This window comes from Lissotriton vulgaris, chromosome 9 (assembly GCF_964263255.1).
Source record: "Lissotriton vulgaris chromosome 9, aLisVul1.2, whole genome shotgun sequence".
Classification (NCBI taxonomy): Eukaryota; Metazoa; Chordata; class Amphibia; order Caudata; family Salamandridae; genus Lissotriton; species Lissotriton vulgaris.
Window position 1 is genome coordinate 624802646 of NC_141697.1, and position 23129 is coordinate 624825774.

The 23129-nt window shown below is 48.5% G+C and overlaps 1 protein-coding gene across 1 annotated transcript in view; it reads left to right on the forward strand.

The window, feature by feature from the left end:
* The window catches only part of LOC147691982 (cytochrome P450 2F3-like), an 889810-nt gene that overhangs the window by 739889 nt on the left and 126792 nt on the right, over positions 1-23129 (forward strand). The window contains exon 7 of the mRNA XM_086938271.1: positions 8377-8564. Within this exon, the coding sequence (XP_086794397.1) occupies positions 8377-8564 (188 nt within the window). The remainder of the gene's footprint in view (positions 1-8376; positions 8565-23129) is intronic.

A 23129-nucleotide genomic window follows, 5' to 3' on the forward strand; every position in this document is an offset into this window, starting at 1 on the left:
CCGAATTTTACCGATTCGGTATTTCAGATTCGGTAAATCCTATGTAGGTAAAAAATCAGTAAAATATACCGAATCGGTAAGATTCGGTATTTACCGAATCGGTAATTACCGATTTGGTAAAATTGTGAAAAAGTCAAGGGTGGCAGGGTGTCACTTTGACACCCTGTTGCACCCCTGATTAGTGTTGGTGTGCACGTGTGGCATACATACATGCCATAAGGGCATATATGTCTGTCACATGGCACAGGTGTAAATGCACATTTATGCATTTACATAGGAATTCCTTATTTACCACCAACTAATAGTTGGTGGTAAATAACGAATTATTAAAGCCCTGTAGCACTGTTTACAATGCTTTCTACATTTCATTTACCGATTCAGTAAATTCTTAATCCGTAAATGTTGATTCAGTAAATACCGAATCGGTAAATCCCGAATCAACATTTACCGATTCGGAATTTACCGAATCGGTAAATAAGCCTCCTACATAGGGAAAGGCTTTTACCGGTCGGTAACGGCCGATTTCGGCTGTTACCGACGGGTAAAAGCCTACCTACATCTGGCCCTTAGTCTTCTCATTGACAGCCCCGTTAGCAGCACCGGGTAAAGCATCGCATATTCCATCAGGAGCTCATGTAGATTTCTTTTCACCGGTAAAAACTGCCTCCTTGCCTCCTGCACATGTGGGATGAAGTCAGGGAAGATGGATAGTTCTGTTCCCTCGTAGCTAAGAGTTTGTAATTCTCTAGCATGACACAGCACAGCATCCCTGACCCTATAGTTAAGTAAGCATGCTATAATTGGATGAGGCTTTGTCTCTGGCACCAGACACACAGGCAAGGAGTGGTGAGCACCTTCAACTATGAACGTATCAGAGAAGGTCTCACGTCCAAGCAAAGTTATAGCCCGCTAGCAGGAAAGGCGACCTCAGGGGATGCTCTCTCATGGTGGTCACGGATCCATCGAACACATCAGAGTCTATAAAGCATAGGGCAGACCCATGCGACTCTGTAATTGTTACAACGTAGTAGAGTTTTGCAGGATAGTGGTGACAGCCACAGGAGCTTGCCTAAGCAGTCGCAATCTTGATGCCAGCAAGCTCTGCTCCCTACCATGTTGGCACATTTTAAAATGTTTCTAAGAAAAAAAAACATTAGGAAGCTGGGTTATCAGATTTTCTTCAATGCTTTAAAAGACATATAATGATTATGGACCTTACTTAAAGTTTGACAGACAAGATACTCCATCACAAACGTGGTGTATGTCCCAATTGCCGTATTACAAATGCTTTACAGCCTATGGTACTTTTAATACAGTGGATGGGTGTTTGAAAAGGGGTCTCTAGTTGGCTGTGGTTTGCACCCTGTACAAGTAGGGACCCTCAATCAAGTCAGGGTAATGGAGTCACACAGCTCACCCCCTTGGTAGCTTGGCACAAGCAGTCAGGCTTACCTCAGAGGCAATATGTAAAGTATTTGTACATACACACACCTCCATCCCATTCGCCGGCCCCGCCACCCAGCTGACCCGCCCTCCCAGGCTCCTCACTTAAGGGGCCAGCGGGGGAAGAGCCAGGAGTGACCACTGTGCCTTTGTCAAGGCCTGGTCACCCCTCCTGCCAGCCGCCGCTCCTGCTGCCTGCCAGCTTCTGCTTCAGCGACCCAGCCGCCGCTGGGCCGCCCGGATCATCACCCCTCCCGCCTCCCGCGACCGCCTCCCGCGACCTCCTTCAGCTACAGAGCGACCCAGCCGCCGCTGGGCCGCCCGGATCACCCCGCCTGATGCCTCGCCTGCCCCCGGGCCGAGGCCGCCGCCCAGAAGCTCGACTCCCTGCGGCCCCGCCCACCTCCATCCCATTCGCCGGCCCCGCCACCCAGCTGACCCGCCCTCCCAGGCTCCTCGCTTATGACGCCCCCAGAGCGACCGCGCAGTGGACGCGCGCAGCGGGAGCACCAAATGAGCGCCAAAGGTGCGCCAAAGGTAAGCCCGTCTGCGCCCGTCCGCGCCTGGACCGCGCCCAGTGCCAGGACCCCTGGTCCCCGCAGACCCCAGCCCGCCCGCCGGACGTACGACGCCGCCACCCTCAACGCACTCAACACCGGCCGAATCCCAGGATGCTACCGAGCCACCCCGAGACGCACCCATGGACCCTTCAGCTGCCACGCCTGCAAGTTCTCCTGCATCCGGACCTGCCTCGCACCAGCACCCGCCAAGCCGAACACCAGCAGCAACCACCTCAAGTGCATCCTGCTCAACACCCGCTCCGTCCACAGACACGCCATCGAGCTCTGGAACCTCCTCGACACCACAGCTCCTGACGTTGCCTTCCTCACGGAAACCTAGATGAACGACTCCTCAGCGCCCGACATCGCCATCGCCATCCCAGAGGGCTACAAGATCACCCGGAGTGACCGCACCGCCAACCAGATGGGAGGAGGCATCGGCATCATCCACAGGGACACCATCCACATCACGACCAACACCGACGACACCCTGACTACCGCCGAACACCTACACTTCCAGATCCGCACCGACCCGAAGACCACCCTCAGAGGCACCCTGATCTACCGACCCCCGGGACCACGCACACAATTCAGCGAGGACATCGCCGACTTCGTCAGCCCGCATGCCCTCACCTCCGCTGACTACATCCTCCTGGGGGATATCAACTTCCACCTGGGGAACAACAACGACCGCAACACCATCACCCTGCTCGACAACCTCGCCAACCTCGGACTCAAGCAGCTGGTGTCCACCCCCACCCACCTCGCCGGACACACACTCGACGCCGTCTTCTCATCCAGCAAAGACATCGACTTCAGCCACGCCACTGGATTACACTGGACGGACCACAGCTGCGTCCACTTCACCTTCAGAAGAACGACTATCCACCACCACCAGCAACAGGTTGCTCGAAGAAGCTGGAACAAGATCTCAGCCGACCAGCTCGCCGCTTCCCTGAGCCAGCACCCTCCCGCCAGCTCAGCGAACCCCAGCCAGGCCGCCGACAACCTCACGAAACGGATCAGCAACTGCGCGGACGAACTCGCCCCACTGAGGACCCCGCCCAGCAGACCCGGCAGCAAGAAGGCCCCATGGTTCACCGACGAACTCAAGAGCTCCCAAGAAGAACTGCCGAGCCCTCGAGAAAGCCTGGAGAAGGGAGCCAACACCGGACAACATGACCACCCTCAAGCTTGCCACCCGGAAGCACCACCAACTGATCCGCGCCACCAAGAAAACTGCATTCAAAGACCGGCTGGACAACAACGCACACAACTGCAAGGGACTCTTCTACATCGTGAAAGAGCTCTCCAACCCCAACGCCGAAAACAACAACATCACCCCATCGCAAGACCTCTGCAACTCCCTCGCCTCCTACTTCCACAACAAGATCGCGGACATACACAACAGCTTCAGCCCTCAACCGACGCACGCCACGACCGAACAACCGCCCCCCACCACCACCCTCCGCGCCTGGACTCCGATCAGCACCGAAGACACCGTCCGCATGATGAACTCCATCCACTCCGGATCTCCGACCGACCCCTGCCCTCACCACGTCTTCAACAAGGCCGACGCTGTCATTGCACCCCACCTGCGGGACATCATCAACACCTCCTTCGACACCGCCACCTTCCCTGAGAGCTGGAAGCACGCCGAACTCAGCGCCCTACTAAAGAAACCAACAGCGGACCCCACCGAACTCAAGAATTACCGCCCCATCTCGCTCCTCCCGTTTCCAACCAAAGTCATCGAGAAGACCGTCAACAAACAGCTGGCCGCCTTCCTCGAGACGAATGGATCCCTCGACCCTTCACAGTCTGGCTTCCGAGCCAACCACAGCACCGAGACCGCCCTCATCGCTGCAACCGATGACATCCGAGCCCTGATGGACAACAGAGAAACAGCGGCCCTCATCCTTCTAGACCTCTCCGCGGCATTCGACACTGTCTGCCACCACACCCTAGTGCAGCGCCTCAGCAACGTCGGAATCCAGGAGAAGGCACTGGAATGGATCATCTCCTTCCTCGACGGAAGAACACAGAGAGTCCGTCTACCACCGTACAAGTCAGAGGCCACCAAAGTCATCTGCGGCGTCCCTCAAGGATCCTCGCTGAGCCCCACCCTCTTCAACGTCTACATGAGCCCCCTCGCGGCCATCGCACGCCAACACAACCTCAACATCATCTCCTACGCTGACGACACCCAGCTGATCCTTTCCCTGACCAACGACCCCGCCGCCGCCAGAGCCAACCTTCACGAAGGGATGAAAGACGTAGCCGAGTGGATGACGACCAGCCGCCTGAAACTGAACTCAGACAAGATGGAAGTCCTCATCCTGGGCGCCTCGCCCTCCGCCTGGGACGACTCCTGGTGGCCCCCCGCCCTGGGCACCGCACCCAAACCGACAGACCACGCACGCAACCTGGGCTTCATCCTGGACTCCTCCCTCTCCATGACCAGACAAGTCAACAACGTCTCCTCGTCATGCTTCAAAATCCTGCGCATGCTACGGAAGATCTTTCGGTGGATCCCCACCGAGACCAGGAAGACGGTCACCCAGGCCCTCGTCACCAGCCGACTGGACTACGGCAACGCCCTCTACGCCGGAACCACCGCCAAGCTCCAGAAGAGACTCCAGCGTATCCAGAACACCTCAGCCAGACTCATCCTCGACATCCCACGACACAGCCACATCTCCGGACATCTGAGAGACCTGCATTGGCTCCCCATCAACAAAAGAATCACCTTCCGCCTCCTCACCCACGCACACAAAGCCCTACACGATCAAGGCCCGAGCTACCTCAACAACCGCATCAACTTCTACGCTCCCAAACGCCATCTACGATCAACCAGTCACGCCCTCGCCGCCGTCCCCCGCATCCGAAGAACGACAACAGGAGGAAGGTCCTTCTCCTACCTGGCCGCCAAGACCTGGAACTCCTTCCCGTCCGACCTGCGCCTGACCCAAGACCATCTCTCCTTCAGGAAGAAGCTCAAGACCTGGCTGTTCGAGCAGTAGCAGCACCCCCCTCCCCCCAAGCACCTTGAGACCCTCCGGGTAAGTAGTGCGCTCTATAAATGTCTTTGATTGATTGATTGATTGATTGATAGTAACACATTGAAAACACTACAAAAGGAGTCCACGCCAGTTTAGAAAAATAGCCAACATTTATCTGAATAAAACAAGACCGACGCGACAAAAATCAAAATACAGCTTTTAAAGGATTAACAACATCACTGCTAGACTATATTCCCGTCCTGTGCTGCAATTTTTAAAATCCCATGTTATGTGACAAGGTCAACTCGTCATAAGCACAGGGCAGGTAAAACCCTTGACGAGTTGACCTTGTCACAAGCATGGAAGTGGTTACGCATGTTTAGTCCATAGAAATCAGTAAATGAGTGTGTTTCAGCACATAGGCCCAGATGTAGGTAATAGCCAATTACCGAATGGTAAATACCGAATTTTACCGATTCGGTATTCACTATTCGGTAATTGCTATGTAGGTAAATAATTGGGTAAAAATACCGAATCTTACAGATCCAAGATGGTGCGAGAAGCAGGGAAGTTGATGCACCAGAAAAGCAAAACATTGCATCGGTTCCTTACTACGCAGGAGAGGTAATGCGCTGGTTGTTTACTGCTGGGCTGGGGAGGTGATGCAATGGTTCCTTGCTGATGGGCAGGGGAGGTGACACATTGTTTCCTTACTGGTAAGGGAGGTGATGCATCGGTTTCCAGACACGTGGCCTTGGTTCCTTACTGTGGTGTGGTGTTGATAAAGAATTGGCACCCAGGGCGATGAGTTTGAAATCGAGACGTGCTGCTTCGATTCCACAGTGATTAAGCAGGTGCTGCGTTGAAGTTGGAGCAGTGAGTCATGGACTTTGGTGATGCAGTGCTCGAAACTCACGCTGCAGCAGTTCTTCTGATGGGCTGTGATGGAAATCTTGGGCCTGCGTTGTAAGCTGTCATCGTTGCATCAAGTGGGGACCACACTCCGGAGCTGGCAGCTGCGAGGCCTCAAATTTTGCTATGATGCATCGATAAAACAGATGCTGGGAGTTGATGTGTGGATTTTCTCCCTACGATCACCAGGTTGCACTTTCACGGCCCAGGAATTGGATTTGGCACCACTTGGCAAGTCAGGACTCTCAGCAGAAGAGCATGGGGCACTGGCAGTCTTTGATGGCCGTAAAACTACTTAACAGGAGGTAAGTTCATCTCAAACCCTTACGGAACCTTGGAAGCAGAATACATTAAGCAAAGTCTAGTCCTTTCACTCCCAGGACAGAAGCAGCAAAGCAGCAGGCCAACACAGTAAACAGTAAAGGAAAGAGCAAAGTAGCAGTCCCTCCTGACAGCTTCTCCAGCTTTTCCACTCAGCAGAATGTCCTCAGTTCAGAAGTGTCAGCGGTCCAAAACGTATACCCCTTTCTGCCTTTGAAGTAGGCAAAACACACTGCTTTTCCCATTCCTGACTCAGACATACTACAGGGGGATGGAGACTGATTTGTGTGAAGACAGGCACATCTTATTCAGGTGTCAGTGACAACTCCTCCCACCACTCTACCTCAGGAAGGCCCAGGAGCCTGGTGATGGGCCATTAAGATATGCAGGGAACACATCTTCTCCCTGTGTGTGACAGTCTAGCGGGAATGCATAAACAGCCTAGCTGTCATCTTGACCCAGACGTGTATCCCACAGACAGGCAGAGGCACAAAATGTTAAGCAAGAAAATGCCCACTTTCTAAAAGTGGCATTTTCAAACTTAATTTTTTTTTAAAAAACTTCACCAAAATATGTATTTTTTAAATTGTGAGTTCCGAGACTCCAAACTCCAAATCTTTATTTGCTCCCAGTGGGAAATTGAACTAAAAATATATTTCAAGGCAATTCTTATGTTATCCTGTGGGAGAGATAGGCCTTGCTGTAGTGAAAAATGAAGTTAGCAGAATTTTACTATAAAGACATGTAAAACACACCACTACATGTCTTAGCCTTTAAATAAACTACACCCTACTCATGGGGCTGCGTTGGGCCTACCTTAGGGGTGACTTACATGTAGTTAAAGGGAAGTTTGGGCCTGGCAAATTGGTATATTTGCCAGGTTTACATTGCAGTGTAAAATTGCCAACTCAGACTCTGCAGTGGCAGGCCTGAGACATGTTTGCAGGCTACTCATGCGTGTGGCACAATCAGTGCTGCAGGCTTACTAGTAGCATTTGATTTGCAAGTCCTGAGCACACATGGTGCACTTTGCTAGGCGCTTATTATTAAATCAGATATGGCAATAATGGATAAACCAAACACCAGTACAATTTAGGTAGACAACATATGCACTGGTTAGCAGTGGTAAAGAGCCCAGAATCCTAAAGCCAACAAAAACAGGTCAGAAAAAATAGGAGGAAGAAGGCAAAATGTTTGGGGATAACCCTGCAGAAAGGGCCATGCCCAACAACAGGATATACACATTTTGACAGAACAGCCCATCCACCAATATGTAAGGCCCTATCTGTCAAAATGTCTACAATGTTCTGTAGCCCACTACATAATAGAAGGGAAATTAGAAACATGAATATATGGATAGTTAATAATACAGATCCCATTTTCATTCAAAATTAGCAAAGGCCTTGTTTCATGCTTACTCATTTCAACCTGCCGCTTTGAAGAGCAAACCTTATGGAGAACATTTAAAAGCTAGGCATGATCGCAGAAGTGAAAAGACGTTTGAACAAGAAATAAAAGAAAATACATGAAAGTCTGTACACAAGGTTTATTATCAGAACCTCCTTATAGTAGTAGCAGTAGAAGATTAGAATAAAAATTAAGAAGAGATGTGAAAAGTCTAAAAAGTTTGTGTCTCAAAACAACACCTTTATTTGAAAAATAATACAGAATTTTAAAGAAATTAGACAATCGTACAATAGCACTTGCGTTTCATAACATTAGATAAACCCATGGATTTATCTAACTGCCAAAACTTTGTCCTCAACCTCGCAATGAGGTTGGGGGTGACTGAGGTGGGAAGATAGAACAAGCACCAATGTTTGGTCAGTTCTGTGTCATAAATCGGAGGCATTCTCCAAAAGGGTTTCCTGTGGCCAGGACGTGGCAAACTTGTTACAACAAATGTTGAAATCTTTCAGAAAAATATGATCTCCTCACAGTATTTAAGCTACAAATGTTCTAGAAGGAAAAAGGGGAATCGAGGTAAAAGAATAAATGAAACAAAACGGTCTGAAGTTTCCAAACTGTACCCAATCCAGCTGGTGATGGTTAAACGGTGCCTGCTGTTTGTTGATTTGCCGAATATTTGAGATAAACCTAAAGTTTAACATGTACATTCTGATATGTTTACCACACAGAAAAGGTTCACCAGGAGATCGACCGTGTGATTGGCCAAAGTCGCCCACCTTGTATGGAAGACCGCAGCAAGATGCCGTACACTGAAGCTGTGATCCATGAGATTCAGCGCTTTATTGATGTCTTGCCAATGAGTTTACCCCATGCAGTGACGCGGGATACAACATTTAGAGGCTACACCATCCCAAAGGTAATACAAATAAAACACATAAATATCTTAATATGACTGAAAACCGTCATTATGCTAAATTAGATTATGTGATGAAAGGCAGCATGATCCAGATGAGCAAAACGTGCAGTGTCAATTTACTACTCAGTGGTGACATGGCCAATATTATATACTTTGTTCATAATTTGGACTCATATTGTAACAGCCTCTTATTTGCATTTTCGTCTGTATTTACACATATGGATTTTTTATATTTTTTTTAACCGTTTATGAATATCTAATTTGTGTTTTTTGAAAAATTACATTGAAAAGATTGTATTTTTACAATCATTTAATTGATACATTGATTTGATTGATACATGTACACTCATACCCGCATACCTGATGGATGGTAGCACCAAAGGCATTCATTTATTATAAATTAATACACTCTTATGAAAACATGATAATTCTAGTACAGATATTTGTATATCTGCAGCCATTTCAACTTTTAGGCTACTTTTACTGTTCTTAACTCTGCTGCATGTCAATCTACATATGTATTGAATGACAGCATTGAAAATTACTCCAAAATTTACTCCCTTCCTTTTAAAAATAAATACAGGCAGAGAAAAAGGTGGTTTTCTATATTTATCTGTAAAAATCAGTAAAAACTGAAAATATGGAGACTAATTCATAACAGTTGCAGTTGCATAACGAAATTTGAGGGGGCACCTGTGGAAAGTACATAGAGTGGGCCCAGTCAGGCCAGGGGCTCCCACCTGTGCACAGTGTCAGAGGGGGTCCACTCGAGCTCGCACCCCCCCCCCCCCCCAGGGGGCTGCGGGGATAAATGTAATGTTGTGCCACTGAATAGAAGTTCATGTTTGTTAGTTCCTACCTATCTTGCCTGCCGCAATTGCTTGGCTATGTCTTCCAGACTTAACATTATACTTTACCAGTAGATGTTCGTGGGTCTACAGTCTAATTACTCACAAGCTTTTACATTCTTCCAAAATAGTACTCTGGCTAAGGTCAAATAGACGTGGTATCTTCACTTAACAATTAAAAGAAAGCACAAGTTTAGTGAAAAGCTACTAAATACCTGCAAAGAGGCTTGTGATAATTGATGCATGCATGGCTCCTCTAACACATTATATTCAGCCCTTAAATAAACAAGAATAAAGTAACCCAGGCACAACTCTACAGCAGATGTGCAAACATAGAGCCATTTTCACTGTGGGGTGAGGGGAAGGGGCCTTGAAGCGGCAGGACTTAGTGCAGAGCGTTAACCGAGGCACTTTAATTCAGTGGCTCTCCCCTCTGTAGCGTCTTCCCCAGCCCGGGAGCATGCAACACAGATTATACCACACACGGGAGCTCCGGTTGAGCATAACTTTATTCTCCAATATTCATTCACCAAGTGACCATTACATCACACTTCCAAAACCCCACCCAATTGCCTCCTCCAGATAGTCCACAGTTACACTTTCAGAGTCCGCTTCACAGCCAAAAGGGTCCCGGTGTACATGGAATTGATAGGCAACACCTCCCCCAGTTACACAAAAAGTGACAGTTATCAGTTCAATTACATTTCTTCAATTAGTCTACAAAGAACTAGCACTTGTCTGCAAGTCCAGGTAGTCCTGGGTGTCTGAGGTCCATCCTTACAAGGTAATAGGGGCACAGAGTCGGGTATGAGAGGTAGTGTTCACTTCCGCAGTGATTCTATGAGATGGTGAATTGTGAGGTAAGTGTTTGAATTGTGATGTGTCTCGAGTGATGGATTTCCCTGGGCGACTTGCTATCGCCCTGTGTCCTTTGCGCCCCATCATCTGTAAAGGATCTGTAGTGTATGGGGTGTCCATCTTTTGTGCTTGCCTCTGCTTTGCTTTATCAGTACCGGTATCCTTTGTCAAAGACTGTTCCCTGAGCATGTCAGCACTGATCAACAAACGCTTACATTTTATTCTTATGAGCAGCATCCATGTCACGAAGTTTGCCAGTGTTCACTGTCTGATCTGAGGTCCACTGAGGTATTTTTGTTCTGATCACTCTTCCAAATAACAATGTAGCTGGATTCTCACCCATTGTGGAGTGAGGAGTTGATTAATAGGCTCTGGGAACATGGCACAGTGCTTGGTACAAATCAAACCCTACCATTGCGGCTCATTGTATTAGCCTCTTGAGGGTGCCAATACATCTTTTGACTATACCGCTGGCTTGAGGCCAGAGGGGTGTGCTATGTTGCTGTTTGATGTTGAGTCATGTGAAGAATTCCTTGAATTCTTTACTGTTGAAGGGTGAACCATTGCAAAAACCACAGTTGATGGACAGAATGCAGAACAATGTTATACATTCACCCCAGAACAGAGATCTGGGCCTAAATCCATCGTTTTTTTGCACTCCACGTCACCCCAGTGTCTGACTTGAGAATCTCTGGAATACCCCAGGTTGCAAAGATGTCATCAAGCCTGTCTTCAACTTTTTCATGGGCCATTGGGAAAAGCAGTTCCACCAATGGAAAACAAGAATATGCGTCTATGATTACCATGAGATGCTGGTGGTCCAAAGTGGTCCAAAGAAATCGATGGCGACTCTCTCCCAAGCCTGTGCAGGAAGATCGGACATTGTCACGAGATGCTGGGTCACCTTAGGGGACAAACAATTACAGATGTGGCATGCTTTCAGGTCTCTTATCTAATCTCGGAAACCACTCTCTTTCTCTTAGCGCTCTTTTTGTGGCGACAGTACCACGGTGTCCTTTGTGGGCCAACTCTATGACCTTTTGCCTCAGGCTTTCAGGCATAACGATTCTTAAACCTCTCAATATTATTACTTCTGGGGTGAGTGCTAACATCCTGTAAATGTTTAAACTTCTGAAGTTTCGTTTTGTCAGCCAGATGTCAGGTACTTTGTCTCCATGATTGTGTCTCGATGGGCTCTTTGACTATGGCCAGGTCGATGTCTTCATTGGTGGCTGCAACAATCTAGTCTACAGACAGAGCCACAGGTGTTCTAGACCTTACTATAAAATTGAGGTACTCTTCAGCAGTCCCTGATGTTGATCTTTAAAGATGTAGCAGTGCTCATGAAAAGTAATCCACTGGGATTTGATCTTTTCCTGGTTTGTATACAATCTTATAATCGTACTTCTGCAGCCTCAATCCCCACAATTCAATGCAAGGAGGCATCTTAGCCTTCAGGTTTCTCAATATGGTGAGCAAAGTCTGATGATATGTGATAACAGTCAGTTGTTTCCCATGTAGAAACACATGGAAATGTTTGCTGGCCCATACCACAGCCATACTCTCCTTTTGTAGATGGGAGTAGGCACGTTCTACTTAGGATAGTCTTCGACTGACATATGCCACTATATGTATCAGGTCTCTATAGTAGGTTGCCTCCCAGACCATCGATTGGAATGATTTATTGCATAAGGATCTGTAACATTATCCTTAGTAGGTTTCTCTCATTAACCGCGTTATACTTTCAAGACATTTTCTTGTCAGTGAAGATATCTTTAAAAAAATCCACACTTCCACGTAGTTGATTTACAGAGCCGCACACTTAATGAGCCTCGCTTACACTAGGACTTCTTTCCATTATTGTATTCAAATTTTGTTTTTTTTAATTTGTAAATTGGCAAAGACAAGGACATAATGCTATTAGGTCCCAATACATAATAAAAAGGACACCCAATACTGTTTTTAAAGTTACGTTTGTTAAAGCAATGTTGGCACCTTGTGCTATCATGAAGTAATAATGATATAAGTCACAGATGTGCTATATAAATTATGTTTCTGCACCATAAGATGTCAGTCACTAGCGTATATGTAATTTAAGTTTATGTATTTTGCCATAACAAATTGTGGTTCATTTATCTCACTGCTTTTGTGAGTTTGTCACATGTTTGTATGTTTAAACTAAATGTTAATACAACAACTTGTTTGTATATATAAATGTTTGTCTTTGCCAATTTGCAAACTGACTTTTTTTTGGGGAAGATATCTTCACTGCCAAAACATTCCTTGAAAGTATAACGAGGTTAATGAGAGAAACATACTAAGGATAATGTTACAGATCCTTACACAATAAATCAATCCAATCGATGGTCTGGGAGGCAACCTACTATAGAGACTTGATTTTCTGATTCCAGTCTCCACAGCCCCTAATTGAATCACACCCCCTTAGGAGACTATTTGTATCAGGGCATTGGGTTGGTTACTCTGTTGAGCAAGAATGGCCCCTAGTACCACCTGGCTCGCAACTACAGTGACTTTAGTGTGCAGCTTGGGATTAAAGTAGGCCATTGCCATCGCATTTTCAATCATACATTTTATTTCTTTAAAACTTCAATTACATTCGGTGATTACTGTAATAGAACGTTCTGCCATGTTAAGTCTCTCAACAGGGCACTCACAGTGGCACAGTTATGAATGTAGAGTGAGAAAAAGCTGCCCATGCCCAGCAAGACCACAGCATGGCAACATCTTGAGGGGGTCATGTGGATGACCGGCCTTGCACCATGTCTGGATCTGGGGCATGCCCCCATGGAAAATATGTGCTCATGGAATTTGACTTTGGTTTTATGGAATATGCACTTCACTGCATTCAAGGTGAGGCCAGCATTGGCTAGTAACTAGCACACATGTGCAAGGGCTTTTTCGTGCTCTCATTGTGTGCTTCCATAAACAAGGATATTGTAATTGAAAGCATGTCAAACAGGTTGAATTATTCTGAAGATAACATCTTGGAATATCTCAGCAGCCAATGATACTCCAAAGCTCAGTTTCTTGTACCTGAAGAAACCAACATGAGTGGAAAAAGTAGCAAAATACTTGCAGTTTTCTTCTAACTCAAACTGGTGATACCCTTTGTTAGGTCAAGGCGGGAAAAGACTTTGGCTCTGTTAAGTTGCATGATCATGTCCACTATGTAAGGACCGGAATGTCTTTCTCTCTATTGCCTTGTTTGGCTGGTGCATGTTGATATAAATGTGCACCATTCCACTACTGTCTTTCTTTAGTAATACCACTATGGGTGAGACCCACAACTTGGGGACTGTGGCGTGTTTGATGATGTTGTGCTTTAGAAGTGTTGCCAATTCTTTCTCTATGGCTTCTTTCAAATGAAAAGTGACTTTGCGGTGCTCCTGGGCTACAGTGTGAATGTCTTCATTGATCTGAAGCTGTGCTCTCAGTTTCTTGAGTTTTCCTAGGCCATGAAACAGTGACGGGATTTGCTTTGTGCACAGGTTGAGCACATAGGTTGTAGTTGAGGAATATCAGCACCATGTCGGCTGCTGTGACAAAGATGAGTAGACATGCACTAGACAATGTTCCTTGTAAGACATGAATGGTGGCTTGTGTTGACGTTATTTGTGCTGCATTCTTGCCATGAATGACCCTTGACTTTGTAATGGTTTGGAATCTGTCCAGGCTTAAACTTTTTTGTTGGATTGAGTAAGGCATGGCACATGCGAGAGGCTGTTGAACTCGTCACTGGCATGACATTAATTGATGCCCCACTGTCAATTACAAATGTTATGGGGTGACTGTTTCACTTCAGTGTAATTTTGTGACAATGTAATAGTGAGATTCTGCGTTTCACTTGTTGAGCCCTTTCCAGGTTTCGCTTTACTTTGCTGGCAGCCAGCCCCACAAGCGCATAGTGTTCCTAGGTGGACATCATCAGCAGGTATCCATCATCTCCACTGGTACTCAATAGTGACACTGAAGAGCTGTTACGCGATAAAGTTGATGATGATTGACTTTGTTTGGCTTTGACCTGGTGCCGCTGCTGTTGCTTTTTGTTCTTGTAAGCATTACCAGATTGTCTTCTGTTATCTCTGGTGTCCCTCTTTTTTTTGTCCTAACTTCTCTTGGCTTGACACACAGATATAACCTCATTATCTTTCCAACAGCCTTTATAGATTTGTCCTAGGGCTGGACATTTGCCATAATGGCCAACTGACAAACCACCCCAGAAGCATAGCTTTGTCTTTTTCGTTGACGACAATTTACATGTCCACTGGGTGCTTATGCTGACTTCTCACAGTCATTGCTGACTCATTGTGTGCTGTCCCAATGTCGGCAGCTTGTCATTCTGCTTATTCCTCTGCTATTGCAGCCACCAGTATTTTCTCTAAACTGAGTATCTCTCACAACATGTGCCTTCTGAATGAATCGGAAAGGCAGCCATCGATGACTCTGAGGTGCATGGCTTCTTCATGGTTGAAATCCTAAAATGTGCAATGCTTGATGAACAAGTCAAATCTCTCTATAAACTCATCTATTGTTTCACTGGTTTGTTGTTGTGCTTTGTTAAAAATGTATCTTTTTTAATCAATATTCGCATTTGGTTGAATTTTGGTTCTAATGCTTCTTTCACTTTTCAGCACGATGTTGCGTTAGTATGTGGAATTTTCTTTAGTACTTCTTTTACGTCATCTCCTAGCAAGATTTTTAGATGCTTGATGATCTTGTATCATTTTCCTCCTAAGAGCATCTACAAAGTCATCAAATGTTTCAATCCACACAGCCCATCTGGCACCAATGTTTTGTTTCTTGGAAATGTCAAATGGTTGCAGCGGTTTTAAGAATGCTGCTGCATTGTATTTTGCGCTACCTTCATGCGCCTTGGCATCAACATGTGAATCTCAACTTTTTGCACCACACAGTGTGACTCCTCAAGTTCTGTAATTGCTAGCCAAGTGTGGATGCATGTGGTACAGTTCACCCCAGTCTTTTGAATGTGAGTATGCTCTTTTCACTGTCTTTCTCTTATACTTTATTATCACCACTATTACTATGGCTGAGATACCCGCCACCCCCTCTCAACACAATCCCCAAGAATGGGAATACGGAAACATTTCTGAACTTTTGGAAGGCGGGAGGGAGTTACCCTCCCGGCCGTATTTATTAAAATATGAAACAAAATTAAAACATTAAAATAACAGTTTCATATCATGTACAATTTCATTTCCATATATCGATGTTTTGGCTGACCTTAACATATTTCTAATACAAAGGTTCTCCTAGCCGATACTAACATCCTACAAAACATTTTTAAATTGAAATTGTACATCCTAACGTTAAGGGCCAACGGCAAGGTCGTAACCGGTGTCAGATCCCTAAACCAGAACTACCACCTCACTTATGAGGGGCGGCCACACAGAGGACTGTACCTCATGTGCACATACCAATTTCCCTTGTCTTGACGGGGGCCCCCATTAACTCGACGCCATTTTAAGGTCGTCCGAGGACTCGTGTGAGGTGTCTAGAAGGTAGCGTGGACCCCCCTCCCCACCCCACACAACTTACCACATCTGCCGTCGCAGATGTCCTGGCCCCGGGAAATTCCCAGGAGGGGCCCGTAGCCCCTCCTATCCAGGGAGGGGCCTTGACCACCTTCCCTTTCCTTTCGGCGTCCCATCCTTAGAAGGGACCGCCTCCCCGTTGAGGGGCCAATGGCCACCTCCCCCCGGGCGCTCCCATCCGTAATGGGTGACGCCCCCCCATAGGGATCTTCCAATTACTGCTCACCGATCATGACCTTACCGCCCGACCGAAAATAAATACGACATTAAACTAAAAAGGACTAATCACTAAGACAGAAGATGCTCAATATATGAACTGTCGAAACATCACTGATCAACACTGGTGTAAATACTTTATTCGATAAAACATACTGTAAGAAATGATCCACTTTATTGCACAATGAATAACAATTTTTAATCAAAAGCAACCTGTAAGAAAATCGCGTTACCACTTTATTACATAATGAATCACAACTTTTAAACCAAGTAACCTGTAAGAAAATTGAGTTACCACATCACGACTTCACTTCAAACCACTTGCTGTCTCCAGGGGCTGGTGGGTGGGTCAAAATTGGCTCTTCGTTCCGTTTCGAGCTCACGGGCAGCGGGGAGGTGCAGCTTCAGAGCACAGGAACAAGAGGATGCTACTTTGGCTTGTCGCTCCTTTTATCCCTCTTCGGGCGGGCGTAAACCCGCCTCCGCCCGCCTCAGGGGGCGTGGCTGGCAGCTTCGGTGTCTAGGACAACCCACTCTAGGGCGGGAAAAAGCGCGCCCCGGCTACGCCGCTTCGGGCATACCAGCCGGGACCCGCCTCCCGCCCAAGATGGCTTCCCGGGGGGATCGGGGTACTCCACCATACGTTCGGGGGGACCGATTGGTTGCCCCTTTCCATATGGCTGAGATACCCACCCCCCCCTCTCAACACAATCCCCTCCCCAAGAATGGGAATACGGAAACATTTCTGAACTTTTGGAAGGCGGGAGGGAGTTACCCTCCCGGCCGTATTTATTAAAATATGAAACAAAATTAAAACATTAAAATAACAGTTTCATATCATGTACAATTTCATTTCCATATATCGATGTTTTGGCTGACCTTAACATATTTCTAATACAAAGGTTCTCCTAGCCGATACTAACATCCTACAAAACATTTTTAAATTGAAATTGTACATCCTAACGTTAAGGGCCAACGGCAAGGTCGTAACCGGTGTCAGATCCCTAAACCCGAACTACCACCTCACTTATGAGGGGCGGCCACACAGAGGACTGTACCTCATGTGCACATACCAATTTCCCTTGTCTTGACGGGGGCCCCCATTAACTCGACGCCATTTTAAGGTCGTCCGAGGACTCGTGTGAGGTGTCTAGAAGGTAGCGTGGACCCCCCTCCCCACCCCACCCAACTTACCACATCTGCCGTCGCAGATGTCCTGGCCCCGGGAACTTCCCAGGAGGGGCCCGTAGCCCCTCCTATCCAGGGAGGGGCCTTGACCACCTTCCCTTTCCTTTCGGCGTCCCATCCTTAGAAGGGACCGCCTCCCCGTTGAGGGGCCAATGGCCACCTCCCCCTGGGCGCTCCCATCCGTAATGGGTGACACCCCCCCCATAGGGATCTTCCAATTACTGCTCACCGATCATGACCTTACCGCCACAGTCCGGATAGTTGACCGGCTATCCGGACCCCCCACAAAAAATCCTACCTAAAGGTCATGCTGTAAACTCTTTAGCCAGGCTACGAGGTCTCCTATGAGTAAAGAATTCCCCACCCGGGACAAATGGACCCCATCCTCCAGATACATACTGTCCCCCCTGATACAACCATGAGGAATCGAATGCAATGCACTTGTACGAAACAGTCTAGCCAACTTGTTATTTACTTTCTTCACCGAATGATTTATAGCAGACACAGAATTCGCCCCCCGCCACACTTTTCGTGGAATCATATGGGACCATGCAATTATACACCCTGGAACCCTTCTCGCCAACCAACTCACTGTGGATAGTATCGCCTCGAGAAGTAGTCGTCTACCAGTGGTCACCAAATCATTGCCCCCAAGATGCACTATGATTATAGATGGCGGTGACCTTGTCCGCCCTAACAAACCCTCGACAAAAGTGGTCAATACAGAGCCCGCCCCTTCCGTAGAAGGTCACCCTGTACCCGTATTCCCCAGCCATGTGAATCATGTCACCTGCTTTGAATACGTCCGCAGCACGCCTCACGTATGAGTGGCCCACGACCCACACCACTTTTTCCGCAGCCGGTGATCTTTGACCGCTGGTTCCCAGGTGTCGGGTCGACTGCACAGTCCGCCCCGCCTCGTAAGCTTGCGAAACTGTAAACCAAACAAAACAAGAAGCGTGAGTACATGATTACAGCTTCACAACATGTGCAACCGCACATACCTTTTGTAACAGTTCGAGGACCAACGCCCCAATTGTTTCACTTTTTCCACACTCAGACCCCTGGCTGTAGCCTCTGTAGCAGCCCCTATCCGGAAGGAATGGGTCCCAAAATCGCCCGGGTTCAAGCCCGCGGCCGAAATTGCCATTGCTAGCACCCGCTGGAACTGAAACCTCGTCAGTGGGGTGGCATCAGTGTGCCTCAACAGGGCCCCCCCCCACGATGCCGCCCTCTGCGCCAAATATTCCTCAACGCATACGACGGGGCACATGGGAGATCCGGGACTCCGATGGACTACTATACTGTCCCCAATCGCACCCTGATCGGTCTTGGACCTGGGAAACGAGACCATCATCGTATCCCCCTTAACTAGAACGTGCTCTCGGCACAGTCCCCCCCGTATCCTGCTTGTTCCTCGCCACCAGTTCGCTTACCCGCATAGCCCCATGGAATGCTAATGCAAAAGCGGCCCTGAATAACACTGTTTCAGACTGGGATGAACAAGTTGCAGGGAGAACGGAAAATAACAGAGCCAACCTCTCCAGACCAATCAGGTGCCTGTCATCTACTCTGCGACCCTCAAGGCGTTGCCACCCACGCAGCGCTTTCTGTACTACGAAAGATGCAGTAGGGTCCTGGATCCCATGAGCCCGCGCCATGAAGGAAATGGCGGCCCGATGCCTCTGGGCCGTGGCTACCGATTTGCCTGCCTGATGTAACGACAGCAAAAACTTTACGACATATTCTTCCTGGCCCCAAAGCTCCCCCCTAACCGAACCCAAAAAGGACTGATAAGAACGGAACGCCCCTTCATATGCCTTCCTCGTCCTGGGTGCTAAACTCTCTCCCACGAGGTTTTGTAGTTCGGGGCACCGAGAGGCCAGAGAGCTTCGGGGAATGGTGCCGACACCGGGTCCGCTGTGGGCAGAAAACCCCAGAAGGCCTGCATACGGAAACGAGAAAGCGCATCAGCCGCCTGATTCAGTACTCCTGGCACATGTCTTGCCCTAAAGAGTACGTTCAATTGCATACATAGTAACACAATTTCCTTAAGCAATCTCAGAATCCATTTGCATCGTGCTGCCTGACTATTGATACACTCAACCACGGTCATGTTATCCGACCAGAACACCACAGAGTGATCCCGGAACCCCTCAGGCCATGTTTGTAGGGCCACCAGAATAGGGAACAGTTCGAGAAACGCAATGTTGCTCGTCAGTCCACACTCGTGCCACCATGACGGCCATTTTTGGGCCGACCAGTGATTACCGAATATGGCGCCAAAGCCTATACTCCCCGCCGAATCTGTCCACAGCCCCAACTCCTCGGAGGACACCGCCGGCTTGTTCCAGACCACCCGGCCATTGAAATCCGCCAGAAATGCCAACCAAATGCGCATGTCCTGGCGAATCTCGGCCGAGAGCCTCGTGCTATGGTGCCCTTCTTTAAGACCGACCATGGCTTGAGCAATCGAGTGGGAGAAAGGGCGGGCCATTGGCATTACTCTAAGGGCAAAATTCAACTGACCCACAGTTTGCTGCAATTGATGCAAGTTCACCTTGGTTTCCCGAATACATGTCTCAAGGGAGGCCTTGAATCTTCCCACCTTTTCTTTGGGCAGCCGGAAGCAACCTTCCAGTGAATCGAGCTCTATTCCGAGAAACTCGAGCGAAGTTGATGGCCCCACCGTCTTACCTGGTGCCAATGGCACACCAAACTGATTCATCAGACCACAAAATTCATTTAAAGCTTGTGCACATTCTGCATCCCCAGCTGCACCCAGGAACAGAAAATCGTCAAGATAATGCATAACATGTTGAAACCCCGTCATTCTTGTGAATACCCATTGCAAAAAACAACTGAATTTCTCAAAATAAGCACAAGATATGGAGCATCCCATTGGCATACATTTATCCATGTAATAGCGACCCTGAAACATAAAACCTAGGAGACGCTGATCGTCTGGGTGTACCGGGAGCAACCGGAACGCTGACTCGATGTCTGATTTGGCCATCAGCGCTCCGGGCCCCAGGCGATTCAACATGGCGACGGCCTCATCGAAAGATGCGTACCGCACCGAACATACCTCCGGGTCTATCGCATCATTCACCGAAAGACCTCTCGGGGCGGACAAGTTATGTATTAATCAAAACTCACCCGGGTCCTTCTTGGGGACCACTCCCAAAGGGGAACAAACAAAATTAGCAACTGGTGGCGTGTCGAATGGTCCGGCAACCCGACCCCGGGTCAACTCTTTTACAATCTTCGCCTGTACCACCGCCGTATTCTGCAGGACCGACAGTTGGTTCCTACACTGTGCCTTACCCTGAAAATCCCCCACTGGGATGCGGAAACCATATGAAAACCCATCTCGCAACACCCCAGCGGAGACATGATCCGGGTATTCATTGAGCCAAGGAATCATTGCCATGGTATCAACCGGGGTAGGTAAAGGCGCCCCTCGGACTATGTTAGACCTGTTTGGCGCTTCCCTTACCTCCGTTATCACCCGTTTTGGCTCTGCACATGGTCTCAGGATGCGAGGATTGCCCACAGCCCCCACAGTCATGCCTAAACTTGCATGACCCCTGGGGCCTCGTACACTTTCCCCTGTTAAAATTCCAGCAGATGCCCTTTTTGCCTGTATTGCCACTCGATCTCGAGTGATGCTCATTACTTGAACCTGCCCGAAAGGGCGCCCCAGATGAATGGCGGGAAAACTCTCCCCGGCTTCCACCCACCAATGGTGCCTTTAACATGCCTGATTTCTCCATCTTTTGCCAAGAAATGGAGTCGTAACAATCCCACGTCAGAGATGTGTCGAACTCCTTGGCCTTCCTAAAAACATTATCATAACAAAACCACTGATTGCCCTCATATGACTGAGAGTATTCCATAATACGTGTCTGGTACACGGGTAACTCGGCCAACATTTCAGGCCTTCGTTCCCCCATAATTGAAGTGAAAATGCCAAATGATCTGCCCCAATTACCTATGTTCTCCTCGACCTTAAAAGCGGCCATCTTGGCGCGCCAAACACTCGGGTGCAAAAACTCTTTTTGACCCTTCACATGCTCGATCTCATAATGATCAGTTAGCAAAGAAAACATGTTCACATATTTCTCGCCCCATATCCTCTCCTTGGTTTCAATTGGAATATGCTGAGCCACTTTCTCCCTTCTCGAGGGTACAGCCCCCTCCCCCGCAATCGGCAGTCGCTGCTTACCTGAACTAGAGGCTGTAACCGTAGTCGCTGCCGAACTCGTGCCCGCCGCGGTTTCACCCACTGGAGCCTACGGGGGAACAACAGGACATGGTGCCTTTGCGGCCTCTCTTGACTGCCGCAACTGCCTCATTACTGACCTGGCGTCATCCGCCGTGGTGCCTTCGCTATCTTTTCCCAACCATGCTGCCAGCTGTGCAGCCAACTCGGGAGGCATATCCTCCCCGTTCACAGGGGTGACTACAACAGGGATTGGTTGCCCCTCCTTCGGGACCGGGACCGGGGCTTCAGTCGGTGTATCGGGGAGCGCCGGCGGCGCCTCGGGAACCGGGGTCTCTCCCCCAGTTGCCCCCCTCTTGGACCTTCTACCTCTCCCGCTAGGGACTACTCCCGGCAATGCTGGTCCGACGACTCGCTTTGGGCCTCCTACACCGTTCATTGCCGCCATCTGTTTCTTCATCTCGGCCATGTCTTTCACGAGCATGCAGAGCATCTGATCGGTACCGACCCGCTTTCCGACCTTCTTGCCCGGCATTCTCGAACGATGATGTCTGAAAGAACAAAGACAAAATTACAACGCTCAAAATTGGCTCTTCGTTCCGTCTCGAGCTCACGGGCAGCGGGGAGGTGCAGCTTCAGAGCACAGGAACAAGAGGATGCTACTTTGGCTTGTCGCTCCTTTTATCCCTCTTCGGGCGGGCGTAAACCCGCCTCCGCCCGCCTCCGGGGGCGTGGCTGGCGGCTTTGGTGTCTAGGACAACCCACTCTAGGGCGGGAAAAAGAGCGCCCCGGCTACGCCGCTTCGGGCATACCAGCCGGGACCCGCCTCCCGCCCAAGATGGCTTCCCGGGGGGGATCGGGGTACTCCACCATACGTTCGGGGGGACCGATTGGTCGCCCCTTTCCATTTTCTTTCGCTGCCTGGATAATTGCTCACTTGGCCTGTGCTAATACTTCAGCGAAAGATTGGCTGGCACTTCTCTCACGGGTGCATTGTACATTCTTCAATTGATTCAATCCCTCAGGACGCACATGCACGTGTCTCCATTCAGAGTTCAGGCCGCTTCTGTAGTTACTGTGCGTTTGGAGCAATACACTGCCTCAAACCGCTCTTTAGTTGCTGTATGCAGTGTGCCACGTTTTGTTAACAACCTCACCTGCGAGGCCTCTGATTTGCTCCTCTGCCATCTATGGGCTGGGGTGGGGTTATTTCTCCATGTGTGACGTTTGCAGACTGTTTTACATTGATTCTGGTACATGTGGCATGCACGAGCAGCTTGCCGTACCATTGCAAACTCTCAGCGAGAGCAGTCATATTCTTCACAGGTCCGTATCCCATCCTCATTGCCAAATATAGCATCTTCCCCAGCCCATGCAACACAGATTACACCATACACGGTAGCTTCAGTTGAGCATAACTTTATTCTCCAACATTCATTTACCAAGTGACCATTATGTCCTACTTCCTAAACCACATCCAACAACCTCCTCCGTGTCTTACACATTTCCTGTCTCAGAGTCTGCCTAGCACCACCAGGGTTCTAGTACACATTATATTGATAGGCTACACCCTCCAGCACCAAAAACAAACCTTCTCAGGCTGCCGTCGTGTCCTGGGTAGATTTCACACAACATAATGAACATTGGCTGCGTTGAA